This window comes from Hemiscyllium ocellatum, chromosome 47 (assembly GCF_020745735.1).
Source record: "Hemiscyllium ocellatum isolate sHemOce1 chromosome 47, sHemOce1.pat.X.cur, whole genome shotgun sequence".
Classification (NCBI taxonomy): Eukaryota; Metazoa; Chordata; class Chondrichthyes; order Orectolobiformes; family Hemiscylliidae; genus Hemiscyllium; species Hemiscyllium ocellatum.
Genome location: NC_083447.1, coordinates 18,743,205 through 18,757,318, shown reverse-complemented (window position 1 = coordinate 18,757,318; position 14,114 = coordinate 18,743,205). Strand labels below are relative to the sequence as shown.

Genomic DNA, 14,114 nt, shown 5'->3' with positions numbered 1-14,114 from the left:
TTGATCAAAACTTGTTATGCAAAAGATACTAACTGTGAAACTAATACCAACTGCAGTGAAAATTCATCCGGATTACTACTGTCGTTTGGGAAGGAAGTCAGCTGTTCCTATCTGGTCTGGCTTGTGTGTGATTCCAAATCCACAACAATGTGTTTGAATCTTAACTGTTCTCTGAGGTAGGCAGCAAACCATTTAGTTATGTCAAACAAGATGGACTGCAGCAGTTCAAGAAGCCGACTGGCCACAACCTTCATTGGTCAATTAGGGAAAGGTACTAAATGCTAGCTTTGCCTGTGACCCCCACATGCAGTGAAAGAATTACCAACCCTATACGGCATGAGCACGACTGACATTAAAACTCACCTGCAAGAAAGAAAATTCACTCCCACTTTCAACAGGCACACAGTAGTTTCATATCACAGAGTTTTTTACATTCCTACATGCATCCCACTCTATCCTATTTCCAGAATGATCTTAGGGCAATTGCTCCATTAACTACTCACTTCCAGGTGACTAGAATATTTTGCTGGGTTGCTGGCAACTTTGAGACAATAATGTTTTACTATTGTGGCTCTGTGGTTGTGATTCTTTGTTCACTTCAGAAGCCAGACTAATGAACTGAATATTTCAGACTCCAAACTTTCTCTCTGGATCGCCTTGCGTTAAAAGTGTGCTTAAATCTTTATTTCAAATTCCAAAACCAACATTCAGTACAAATGTAATGTTACATACCGACACGCTGCGGATCACTCCAGTTTGTCCTATGATCTGTGCATCCAAATGGGTGTCCCGTACTTTAACCATGATGTCAGTTGTTACCCAGTCATTGGACCCCTGATCAATGCTGGAACCTGGTGTGTGAGGATTGTATGCACCAGGAGATGGAGCCCCAGGTGTCATTGGACTATAACCAACAGGGCTTGGACTTGGGCTTGCCTGTAACAGAAAACATACTGTGAGTGGGACAGAAAGGCAAACTGAGTTAGAACAATATTGTTCATGTACTGGTAAAATATTCAATTTACTTTCCATCATTTTATATTCCATCTCTGCCAATATAAAAAGCACCATTTTCCAAACCCTTGCAGGTCTGAAGAAGTCATATTGGACTCAAAAAATTAAGTCTGTTTCTCTCTTTGCAGATGCTGTCAGACCTGCTCAGCTTCTCGAGGACTTCTTGAGTTTGTTTCAGTTACAGTATTAACTGCTTCCCACTTGAGTTCAACTAACCAGTAAACCAGCACAGACAAGTGGCTAATGTCTTTGTAAAAGTAAATTCAAATAGGTTCACTCTTAAAATGTACCTGGTACGCCATTGGTGATGGTGTTGGGTGATAGCTGGCAGGTGAGTGAGTATTTTGGTAGCCCACAGGACTTGGTGCAACCTGGTGATAGCTTTGTGGACTGGGGCTGGGCTGGTAAGATCCTTGAGGCGATGGAGCCGCATATGGAGAAAATTGGTCTGTGCTGTACCTGAAAGACAAATTCCAAAGATTAAACGATGAGGAGACTGAACTAGCCATACCTGAGCCACCTTTTTGAAGAGTAACAAATTGTAGAAAGGCAGCCGAAATCAGAGCGAATAGCAATCCACTTTAGAAAGGATACAAAGGTCCTTGAGGATTCCGACTCGAATGGATTCATGTTTGAGGTGTTTACAGCTAAAGATCAGGTTGATGAAACTGGGATTATTCTCCAGATAGTAAAGGAAATTGAGAGGAGAGTTGGGAGATAATAAATAGGTGATGGTCATTTGCACTTCAAACATGCTCTACAAATCAATAAAATCATGGCTGATCTTGGTCATGGCCTCAACTTTACTTTCTTAGTTGTTCCACAAATTCTTAATTCTTTTGTCAACCCCAAAATAGCCAATTGAACCTCCACTGCTCTGAGTGGAAAAGAAATTTCTCCTTATCTTCATCTTAGACGAGATCCCTTTTTAAGCTGTGTCCACTAGTTCTCAACTCCACCTAAATGAAACACCCTTTCAGCATCTAAGCCATCAAGCTGCCTCAGAACGTTTTAGGTTCCAATAAGGGATCACGTCTCATTCTTCTCAACTCCAAAGACAGACTGTATTGCCGAGTTTTCCCCCACATAACAATCCCTTCATCCCAGAAATTAGCCTTGTGAGTCTTCTCTGAACTATTACCAAATGCAAGTTAATTTTTCTCCAGTAAGGAAGCTAAAATATTCTACATTTCTTCAGTTTCACCAACATTTTGTACAGTTATACCAAGACCTCTGTTTACATACTCCACATCCCCGCAATAAAGGTTAACACTCCAGGTCCTTCCTAATTATTTGATATACCTGCATGCTAACATTACGTGATTCATGGACATTCAGATCCTTCTGTACTGCAGAATTCTGCACTGCTTCATCATTTAAAGTAATAATCTGCTTCCTTATCCTTCCTGACAAGTGGATAACCTTACATTTTCTTACATTATACAACATCTAACAAATTTTTGCCCAACCACTTAACCCTTCCATACCCTTTCACAGACTGTTTGTATACTCATAACTTGCTTGCCCACCTATCTTTGTAGAATCAGAATATTTGGCTGCAAAACAGTTAGTTCCCTTATTCAAGTTATCACCACAGATTAACTAGTTAAGGACACAGCTCTGATCCCTGAGGCACTCCACTAGTCAGCTTGTCAATCTGAAAATAACCCCATTATCCCAACTGCGTTTCCTGGGAGTTAACCAATCCGTCATTCATGCTTATAAATCATATCCATACCCTGAATACTTAACTTGGTGCAGTACATATATTAGAATATAGAAAAGAGACAGAAGGATTGCTGTCATGGTGCAATGATAACAACCTCTCTCTGAATGTGGCAAAACAAAATAACTAATCAATGACTTAATATAGAAAGCAGGAGAACATCAATGAAGCAGAGGTTGAGAGGGTTGAGCGTGTCAAGTTCCTAGGAGCGATGACCTGTCCTGGACTTCCTAAGTAGATGCAACGGTCAAGGCGACACAACAATGGCTATTCTTCCTCAAAGTTAAAAAGCTAGTGTACTTCCAATTAAACCTGTTGGACTATAACCTGTTGTTGTGTGATTTTTAACTTTGAACACCCCAGTCCAACACCGGCATCTCTAAATCATATTCTTCCTCAGGCAGCTTAGGAAACTCAGCATGTCCATAAAGACCTTCAGCAACCTTTACAGATGCACAGAAAGCTTACTATCCAGGTGCATAATGGCCTGGTACAGCAACTGCTCTGCCCTGGACTGTACAAAACTACAGAAGGTTGTTTGCACAGCTCAGACCGTCATGCAAGCCAAGACCCCATCCATGGAATCCATTTACAGTTCTTGTTGCCGTGGAAAGGCGGCCAACATCATCAAAGACCCCTCCTACTCCAGTAATGCTCTCCTACAAACTCTTCCATCACGCAGGAGATACAGAAGCTTGAACATGCACCAACAGGTTTGAGAACAGTTTCTTCACTGCCATTATTAAACAAATGAATGGGCTCTCTAAATTCAAATAATGTTGACCTTGCTTCGTGCACCTCCTATGCCGTGTAACCTGTAGGCCTCAGTCTGTCTAAGCACCTTATGAACTTCATGTCCTTACTTACTATGATCTTCCTGTTGTGCTCACAAACAAAGCTTTTCAGCGTACTTAGGTATACATGACAATAATAAATCAAGGCAAGGATATCTATTGGCTCCCCTTTGTCTACCATAAAACATCGAGTCCACTCTGCCATTTAATTATGGCTGATGGGCATTTCAACTCCACTTACCCATATTCTCCCCATAGCCCTTAATTCCTTGCAAGATCAAGAATTTATCAATCTCTGTCTTGAAGACATTTAACGTCCCCGGCCTCTACTGCGCTCCGTGGCAATGAATTTCACAGGCCCACCACTCCCTGTTTGTTACATCCTCTAATTGGTCTACAGTTTCCACTTTCTTGAATAGTGAGGTTACATTTGTACTGTGTCATGACATGTTTAAATAAGGTATGTTGTTGTATGTTGCTAATGGTTAAAGAAATGGAGACAGATTTCAAGACCAGGCAAAAGAGACATGGGGTCATGAAGAAGAATTATTTTAACTAAACAATGGTAATGACTGGAACACATTGTCTCTGCTCCACTGTCCTCATAGGCAATGAATGATTTGAAGAAGTTGGAAAGCACTTGAGGGAAATAAAATTGTTTGGCCACAGAACTGTACAGAGGAATGAGACTATTGTTTGCTCTAAAAGGAGCAAGGATAGACTTGATGTACTGAGCTGCTGTGCCGTCATGATTCTGTTGGCAGACAGAGACTTGGTGGAAGTGAAGACTTTGTTTCAGTCTGATGGGGCTTAACTCTACGCTTTTCATGTATTCATGAGAGTTATGGAGACGTAATGTGAAGACTAGATGCAATCAAGTATGAAGATGTTTGTGTGGATAATAAATACTGGGAAAAATTGGTTGGGCTAAATGACCTGTTTCTGCATAATAAATTCTATGTGCACCAGCTACTAAAAAATTGATTGCCTCGACCCATGGAAAAGTCCAGTAATGTGCCCTCTTAGCAGCACCTATGTACTTCAACAGAAAATAATGGAGTTTAGAGAATTAATGATATAATTACACAACACAGGACTTTATATGTACTCACATTGCTGGTGTTCCGGGTGTTTGAGGGTTATATTGGGGGTTAACTTGTGGAGATGGCACGTCTGTGTAACCTGGAGTTTGTGGGTTGGGTGTTCCACCATAGGCCTGTGGAGATGGGGTGGGCTCATCATCATAAGGGAAATCGTACTCATCATCATTCCTGTGCAATTAAAGAAAAGAAAATATTGCTTGTAAAAATTAAATTGTACACAAGTCACTCTATGGAAGAAAATAAATTCATATATTGTTTAAATGCTAACCTTCACTGCCAAGTCAAACTGAAAATCTTCGCTTTCATTGATACTTACCTGGAGGGTGTGTTGGGATTGTTTGGATCCCAAGCCCCACTTTGCCCTGGAGTTCTGCTCCCATCATGAACCGGCGTTTGTGAACCGTAATGTGGAGTTCGACTTCCTAAAATCCAAGAGATACGTCAGAAGCATACTGATCTTCGCTAACATTTCAGATGCAGGCTGGAATAAAAACAGACTCAATATTTGACTATTTCTGATGAAATTGCTGCAAAGTTTTGCAATGATTGTAACTCTGCAAGATCCTGCAATGTCTCATATGATGACACTGTACAAGCTCATTTCTTCATTCTAATCACAAACATATCTCAGCCAACACCCAGGCAATGTATTTCAGTCTCCCAAAAACTTCACAGCTTTAAGTGCAAATAAAAAAGGTACTTAATAATTTGATGTATATCCTGAAGCCAATTCCAACTTTAAAATCTGTGTTGATAGGATGGTTTCTCTGACAGGTTTCAAATCAGATTAATTTCTGGACAGACCAACTTTCTAAATGAATTAAAAACACTTTCGAACAAATAAAAAATGTACTTCTGAGAACAGACATGTTGTCAAAATCATTCATTTCACACCAATCAGGGCAATTACAACAATGCCAAATTTGAAAAGGAGAACAATTTATACTGCATGAGAAAAGGATGCTCATTGGATGGCATGTTGATTTTGATTAATCGAGTTATTTCTGTGGATAATGCACCAGGGGCAATAATATCCCAAACAGCTTTTTTAAAAATTCAAAAAAGGCTCAGTGCTTGATAATTTCTATTATGAGGTTATTTACGTCACACAGAGTATGAATGGACTGGTCATGCGTTTGCAGAAATCAATTATTAGGGCACCAAACTCAGCACCTGTTATATTAAACTGCATAAAATGGAGATCTTCCGGTTGTGAATACAACGTTTGCTCGGTATTTTTGATTTTCTTGACTACATAACAGTGGCTCAAAGACATAACAATAGATGCCAGCTTTGAAATATGATCGGCATAGGTTATTACATTTGAGGACATTCACACTGACTCCTAAATTAAGGAATCCATTGGAATCCAGGAATTTTACTAAAACGACCAGTGAACAAATGAAAATTGAAAAAGGTAACAAAGTCACCAGAGCCTTTTCTCCGAATAAGTTTGTTAATTGGGAATTAGCATCAATCTGGTCAATTCAGTTCACCCTTTCCATCCCTGTAGCCCGGCAACCTTTTAAGTTGCCATCTATTTTCTCTATGAAATGAATGTCTCCACTTCCACCATACCCATGGGCAATGAGTTCCACGATACTGTCTGACCAAGCAATCTCACCATCATGTAAAGGTGTCTGAGAGCCATACATGGGTGTCCGTGATCCTGAGCCATACATTGGGGTCTGGGAACCATACATTGGAGTACGACTGTAAGCAGATGTCAAGCCACCCTTCTTCTTTGAGTCCCTGAAATTCAAAGATGAAAGTATTTTGTATATTTTCCTACAAACAAAATTCACCATCAGGAACCATTAAGCTTACAATATCTCCAGGTTGTAATGGGTTACAGCAGAGGATGCCCAGAATCAGTGGATGGACATAAAGACAAGCAAATACATCAGGATCAAGAGTAAGAGTTCACAAATCAAAAAGGTTGCTAAATACGACAAGGAGAAAGACAGAAATGTAGGACCTTGGAAATGAAGACCTGACAGCCTTGAGCTAGGATCAACTCAAGCAAAAATAGAAAAGAAGAAAAATTAAATGGGTGGATAACATGACAGGTGGGCTGAAGGTGGCTTGAAGAAAACTAGAGAGAAACCAAGATAATGCCAACACTCCCATCAAGGCTATGCTGAAAGTAAGTGAGGATTTCCAGATAGAACAAGTTTACACAAATTAATATCATAATAATTCTAGACTTCAAGTCATTAGAAATATTATAAGGATTGTCAGAATCAGTCACACTTCTTCTCTTGACCCTTTCTTTCCTCCACCTGAAATCTTGTTTGGATTAAGATCTGCAGGTATCAGGCACCCACCTGACCATCACCTCAAGCAGTCGATGTTCATTCGTAAGACTCAAAACTGCACATTAGATAATTATTTTCCTACCATTGGACATCAGAGGCAGGTCTTACACACTTTCTAAAACCACAGTCCAGCTTGTTTCAATTATGCTACTGATTTATACACATCAAAGTACAATGAAGGGATAATACCAATATAAGTAAAAAACGGGAAGATCAAAGGCATTGATTTTGCCTCCCACTCCAAACTCTGGCCCCGAGCTACCAACTCCATTCTTCTTCCTGGTAACAGTCTGAGATTAAACCAGTCTGTCGTAGCCTAGGTGTTGTAATTGACCCCAAGTTGACCCCAAGTAGACCCCAAGTCACAAACAAAATGTCAGCATGAAAGCCTCTCAATTTTCACATCCATCACCCTCCTCTACCCATGTCTCAGTTTATGTACTGCAGAATCTTTTTATGTCTTTAATACCTGACTATTCAGAAACATTCGCTGCCGACCTCCCACATTCTATCCTTCACAAACATGAGGTCACCAAATTCTCTGCTATGTCTTCACTTGCAGTAAGACCCATTGTAGTTCTTCATTGATTTGTATTTGTGCAAAATCTAGGTTTAAAATTATCAGGCTAGTTTTAAATCCCTCCATAGTGTTGTCGCTCCCTATTTCTAATCTATTTCTGTCAGATAACTCTCCAATATATCTGGAATCCAATTTTTATCTTTAAAAATACCCAATTTAATTGCTTCAGCTTTGATGAGCGTGATTTCATTCGTCTAGTTCCTAGCTCTAAAACACCCTACCTAAAACTCTTTGCCTCATGACCTGGCTTTCCTCCTTTCAGATATTCCCATAAAATCGGTCTTTTAGATTAAACATTTGGTCACCTGACTTAATCTCTTATCTGACATAGTGCCATAATTTGTTTTGAAACAATCCTTTGAAATAACATTTTATTAGATTTAAGGCACTATGCAAAGAGAAGCTGCTGTTCTAGTAACGGATACAATCCATTCAACTGACTCGAATACCAGACACATTCGTCAACTTCAAAATGCAGTTTATTTTTGACTAGAACTCTATACTTACACTGTAGTGAGGCGCTGGCGATCTACAGAAATGGTCTGGCAGGTGGAATGAAGTTCTACACGAGCTGTGGATTCTGTCGCATCCTTTACCACACCTATGTAACCTATAGACATAATTAATTATGCTCAGTATTGTAATAGTGAACTGAAGAAGCTCTGCTGTCGCACCCAGTTCAAAGCAGTGAACAAAGATTCATCCTATACATTGTACATTGCAATGTTCAAATGGACTGTTTATAAAAGTGTTACCTTTTGCCTATATAAGGGAGTGTTCCCCTGTAGCAACACTACACAGAAGCTACTTAATTGAGGACAGGCCCCTTGGCAGTCTCTCAGCAGCAACAAACATCACCCACACCACCCCCCCTCCCCACTCCACCCCCTCCCAACATGTCAGAGGGCAGAAGGGCTGACAAAAGATTTCCACTCTCTGCTGGTGGGATGCCAATGCGATTCATTACAATTTAGTGGCAGCTGAGGGATTAAATGGGAGCCATGCTGCTTTCCCATGTCCTTGCCACTTCTCATGATCCCACTCATATAACTGGCATCTAAAAGTCTCAGTATTTTTATTGTGCAATTAGTCAGTTGTTTGGAGAATTTTTGAAATTACAAACATAGATTTCTGTATGTTTTAAAAAATGACAGAAAAACATTTAAAACATCTAAACATAAGCTGGCAAAGAGGATTCAATAATCATAGCGTTGTACACCAGGGAATGTGGAGATTAGGAGTTAAAATAAAGCAAAGAACTGTGGATGAAGGATATCTGAAATAAAAATCAGGATTTGCTGAAGAAACTTAGTAGGTCTCGCAGCATCTGTCAGAAGAAAGCAGAGTTAATGCTTTGTGTAAGTGATTCTGCAGCAGAACGGTTTTGCCCCGAGTTTCTCCAATTTCTACCTTTGTTGTAGATTAGATGGTATATTGAGATTTTGTTGTGTACATTGCTTTGAATATTCAGCGCATGGTGTTAACTAAGAAAGTTCTTTGTTTATAGCATACCTTTGTATGGTCCTTGTGAAATGCGCACCGTTTGTCCAATCAGGTCATTATCTCTACGACCTCGACCACGGCCCATTCCCCCTGTCCTCCAAACCCGCCTCGAGGGGCTGTAAGATTCAATCATTTAATCAGTTTAATTGCAGAAAAGCAGATGTCAATAAAGTCATGATGAGTAAAGGCATAGACACATCTTGCGTTTCAACAGAGCACATCACCAAAATGGGATTATCAAGGGACAAATGTTTGAAGCCATTAGAAAAAACTGAAACCAGTGGACAATATTTAAAACATTGATTGAACATTGCAGTCACACACTTGATAAAACTGACCATACCAAAAATCCAGCATCATATTAAATTTCAGATCACGTTTTATTGAGAATAAAGGGCTTCACCACAAAGCCCAGTATTGGATCCCTAATTCATCAACCAGTAGTTAATAAACAAGATTTATCTGCAGGTAATTGTCCTTTAACAAACTAGCCCAACTATTTCTACACATTGTTCAGTTAATGAATGCTGGAAATTTAATATTACGTAAATCTGGAAGACTGACTTTGAAAGGGTGGCACAGTGGTTAGCACTGCTGCCTCACAGTGCCTGAGACCCGGGATCAATTCCCGACTCAGGCGACTGACTGTGTGGAGTTTGCACGTTCTCCCCATGTCTGCGTGGGTTTCCTCCGGGTGCTCTGGTTTCCTCCCACAGTCCAAAGATGTGCGGGTCAGGTGAATTGGCCATGCTAAATTGCCTGTAGTGTTAGGTAAGGGGTAAATGTAGGGGTATGGGTGGGTTGCGCTTCGGCGGGTTGGTGTGGACTTGTTGGGCCGAAGGGCCTGTTTCCACACTGTAAGTAATCTAATCTAATTAAGGAGATTTCATTATTCACACCAACTTGTATTTTTCCTACTGTTTATTCATCAAATGTTTTGTTTTAAACATCATGGTTAATTACAGGCCTTTTTGGACATCTCTATGCTCATCAAGTTCATATTCAAGTTACAGGAAGTCCAGGAAAAGCTTGGACTCTGGGCCACATCTTAAGTATTTGACTCTCTGATTGTCTTGTATTATTCTCATTAGCTGTACACCTGAGAGGTTATCGTAGACAATTGCTTTGAGCCATTTGTTGCCAGATCTAGCTGGATGAAACAAAGCATTACTGGATCTCTGCCAAAACTAATTACTGTTCTAGGATCATCCTTGAATCTGAAGATAGCTCAAATTCTCTTCTCAGCTGCCAACCATCATCTTTTCCTTCATTCTTTTATAAAAGCTGGTACGGCTGGCATTTGCTGCCCATCCTTAATTATATTTGAACAAATGAGATTGCTGAGGCCATTTCAGAAAGCGTTAACTCAACCACAAACCAGATGGGTTTTTTAAAGCAACAACTGATGACAGTTTCATGGTCATTATCACTAGGAATTACTTTCAATTCCAGATTTATTAACTGAATTCAAATTTCACCAGTTGCTGCCTTTGGTCTGAATAATGAAATTTCCTTTCTATTTGCATTCAGAGCATTACCCTAGGAAGATTACTCACCCAGTAATATTACCATTACATCACTATCTCCCCATTAATCCCTCCTGAAATCTTTCTTGTGCCACACTCCACTTCCAACATGAGCAAGTATCTCATTTACTTCTTAGTCACTGAGCTTCAGGCATCTGTTCAGCTGCCTTTTCCCTCTCTTCTCCAAGCAAGCCAAACTTAGAAAAATTCCATTTTCTCCCTCACCCTGAACTCACCTCAAGCATCTCAGTTCAACTTAGTTGCAACTCACCCCTGCTCTTTTGATCCTATTCCTAATAAATTGTTAATCATCCAACCTTTCTTTCTTGCCTTCCTGATTGCAGAAAACATAAACATATCCCTTTTCTTTGATAACATTTCCCTCCACTTCAAATACCATGTCCACTATTAAAAACCACCCTTCAAGAAAATCCAAGCTTGACAGTTCTGTTCTTGCATCTACTGCCCTATCTCCAAACTCCTCATTTGTAAAGACGAAGCGTTGTTACCTTCCAAACCCATGCCCGTCTTTCTATAACTCCAAATCAGAACCTATCACAGACAGGTAAGTTTTGACCCTTCAGAGAATGTGGGTAGACAGAGAGGTTTCAGGGAATAATTCTAGAGTTCATGTTCAAGATTGCTGAAGAGACAGAAGCAACCAGTGGCAAGTTGAAAGGAGTAAGAAATGTAGAAGAAGCAAGAACTGGAAGATTGCAGAGTTACATGACAAAGTTAGAGAGAACAAATGGCAAAATCCATGTTTAAACTACCTCATAATAAAACCAAAGAGATTGTAATGACCCCCACATGTCTGTAACCATGTTGATTGTCCAGCTCCGATCTATTATAGCTGTCTGCAATCGTGATATTGCCAATCGTTCTCCTCCAGCGCCTCCTCAGTGACAAACTAACAGCCACTACCCTCACATGGTTTCATTCCCAAATATGCAATTATAGCTAAGAAATCTATAGTACTTCTCTTCCTGTTCCTGCATGGTTACCTCAGGACAACCAAAGATTTAATCTTGGGCCCAGCCTACTTTTTTGTATCTGATATGACACCAAGGGACAGTCTGTGGAAGATAGGTACACTGATGTTATGCAGCTTCACAACACCACCATTCCTCTCTCTCAATTCCTGCACCACCTCTGTGCTGTCAGATCATGTAGCACTTCAGATGAATAAAAATTTCAACCAATTAACATCAGTCTTTGCCCTCAAAACTTATTCTGTCCCCTTGCTGCTAATTCAGTCCTTCTTCATGGCCATGAACTCAGGATGAACCAGAAAGTGTCCACAGCCACAACAGTCCATCTGAGTTGAACTTCTGATCTCACACTAGGTTACTTAACTATCACGTCCATGATATCACCCATCTGTTGTTGAAATTTTCTTCAATACCTTTATTACCCCAATCAACTTCTTCATGGCTGACCTCCTATCTACAACACACTAACAGGTTGAGGTCACCCGTATTCTGTGTACATAACACAATTCTTACACATTCACATATTATTCTATGGTTGCCTGGCATAGAGGGATTTGTGACCTGGTAAAGTTTCAATTTTAAAATCATTGCCTTGGTTTTCAAATCATCTCATTGGCTTGTCACTTGCTATCTCTCTAACTTTCTCCATCAACTGTGTCCCTCCAATTGATGCCTCTTGCATGTCCCAATTTCCTTTGGCTTGGTGTCGGATGCTGTCCCTTCATTTGCTTAGACCATGAGCTCTAGAATTACCTCCATAAACCCCTCTCTCTCTGCACAGCAGTTTTTAAGCCTCATTAACTCAATGATGCAGTGTTTGGATTAATTGCCAAACATTTCCTTCACTAGCTTGATATTCTGTTAGCAATCTCTGTGAAGTTCTTTAGGATGTTTTAATATGTTAAGGATGCTATATAAATGCAAGTTGTTATATAGAAGTAATACCATGAAGTCACAATCCACCCAGATTGTACACCAGTTTATTGCAAAGGCTTTCTTTCCTCAGAACCATTTGACATGGTCTTGTAATGGGTTCCAAGATGCAAACTTCAAGATCATGGTCATTTAATTCAGCTACCTATTTTAAGAGGAAAGGAGTCTCCACAATACCAAAATCTCTGAAAAGAAAATCATTTCTCGTTTGGTAATTTAGTTTGGAAGCTAAGGCTCCAGACATTAATACAAGTCTGCTAAGAGGGCCCTGAGAAAGCCCCTATTTTAATATGGGAGATAAGTTCACTCATATCACAGGGAACACAAATCCAATGAATTGCAAGTTGAAAAGCAGATTATTGTAGATGCTGGAAATAGAAAATAAAACAGAAAATGCTGGAAATACTTTGGTCAGGCAGACTATATGTGAAATAATTTGCAGTTTGGTATCACTAATCATCAAGAGTCTCCCACTGAAACCATGTCAGCTATGCATCAAAGACAGATCAATAGGCAAAAATTATATTGCCTGCTATTAATGGAATAAACACATCATATGAGAAAGCAACAGTCTTCGAATGTCAATCTATTTGCATTCAGTCCTGGTTGTCAAAAGCACGCCTTCCACTAAATAAATAGCTTTAGATCTTGCCTGAAATGCTCACTTACCTCCACCACTGGGGTGCATTGGACTGCTAATCCGGGGGCTCATTGGGGCAAAACCACTCACTGTGAAATTTGTTACATCCCTTGGCTGCAATAAAAGTCCAAAACAAAAGTTACCAATGAAGGAACATTCAGGATTAATTGCCATGCTAGCTCAAGAGGCAGTTCCACTCAAAGAAGCTCACCAACTCTTGCTCCTCACTGGAGCAATGACTTGAGTTTGAACATAGCTGTACACGGAATGAGTGCACTTCAATTACACAGACACGTAGCTAAGATAATAAGACGTTAAACACCAATAGGTCAAACCCAATAATAATTGAATGTTCACCTTCTTTCCAGTTAAATTGGAATCTACTGCAGCAACTGTACATGCCAACCACAACCTTGCTGGAATTAAGTTTTGCACAGGCCCGTGCTAAATTAAAAGTCAAAAGGAGGTCAGCTACCTACTTAAACAGAGTAAAAGTATCTATAATCTCTGAAAAGAAAATCATTTCCCTGTTGGTAAAGGACAACAAGGTTGCCTTAGAGTCTTGATGAAGAATCTCAGTCCAAACAGTAGCCAGTCTATCAGATGCTGAGTGACTTGTTGAATATTTCCACCATCTTTTGATTTTACTTCATGTTCTTAGTGGAACAGTTCAAAATACAAAGAACTAACTTGCAAGTAGGAGTTATGGGAATGGATTCACAGCTGGAAAATTACACCCAGAGTAAAATCATGCAAATATTAATTTGAAGCAGCTAATTTTAATTTTCAAAGAATGACAGCAAGTTGCAAAGATATTTCAAGTGAGATTCCTCTAGAGGAGTGCTAAAGCTTCATTATAAACTCATACTACACTGAGAATAATTCTTGTGCTAAACACAAATAAAAGTCCAAGAGCTGGGATTCACATGCCAACATTCCTATTTTTCTCAGCTCCAAATGTGTCTGTTTGCATACAGAGGCTCCG

The 14,114-nt window shown here is 39.8% G+C and overlaps 1 protein-coding gene across 1 annotated transcript in view; it reads right to left on the bottom strand.

Moving 5' to 3' along the window:
* Positions 1 to 14,114, bottom strand: part of supt5h (SPT5 homolog, DSIF elongation factor subunit) — a 79,139-nt gene that overhangs the window by 14,390 nt on the left and 50,635 nt on the right. The window contains 9 exon segments of the mRNA XM_060856267.1: positions 733 to 936; positions 1,305 to 1,473; positions 4,647 to 4,805; positions 4,954 to 5,059; positions 6,262 to 6,389; positions 8,043 to 8,145; positions 9,048 to 9,131; positions 9,134 to 9,154; positions 13,159 to 13,243. Coding sequence (XP_060712250.1) covers positions 733 to 936; positions 1,305 to 1,473; positions 4,647 to 4,805; positions 4,954 to 5,059; positions 6,262 to 6,389; positions 8,043 to 8,145; positions 9,048 to 9,131; positions 9,134 to 9,154; positions 13,159 to 13,243 — 1,059 coding nt within the window.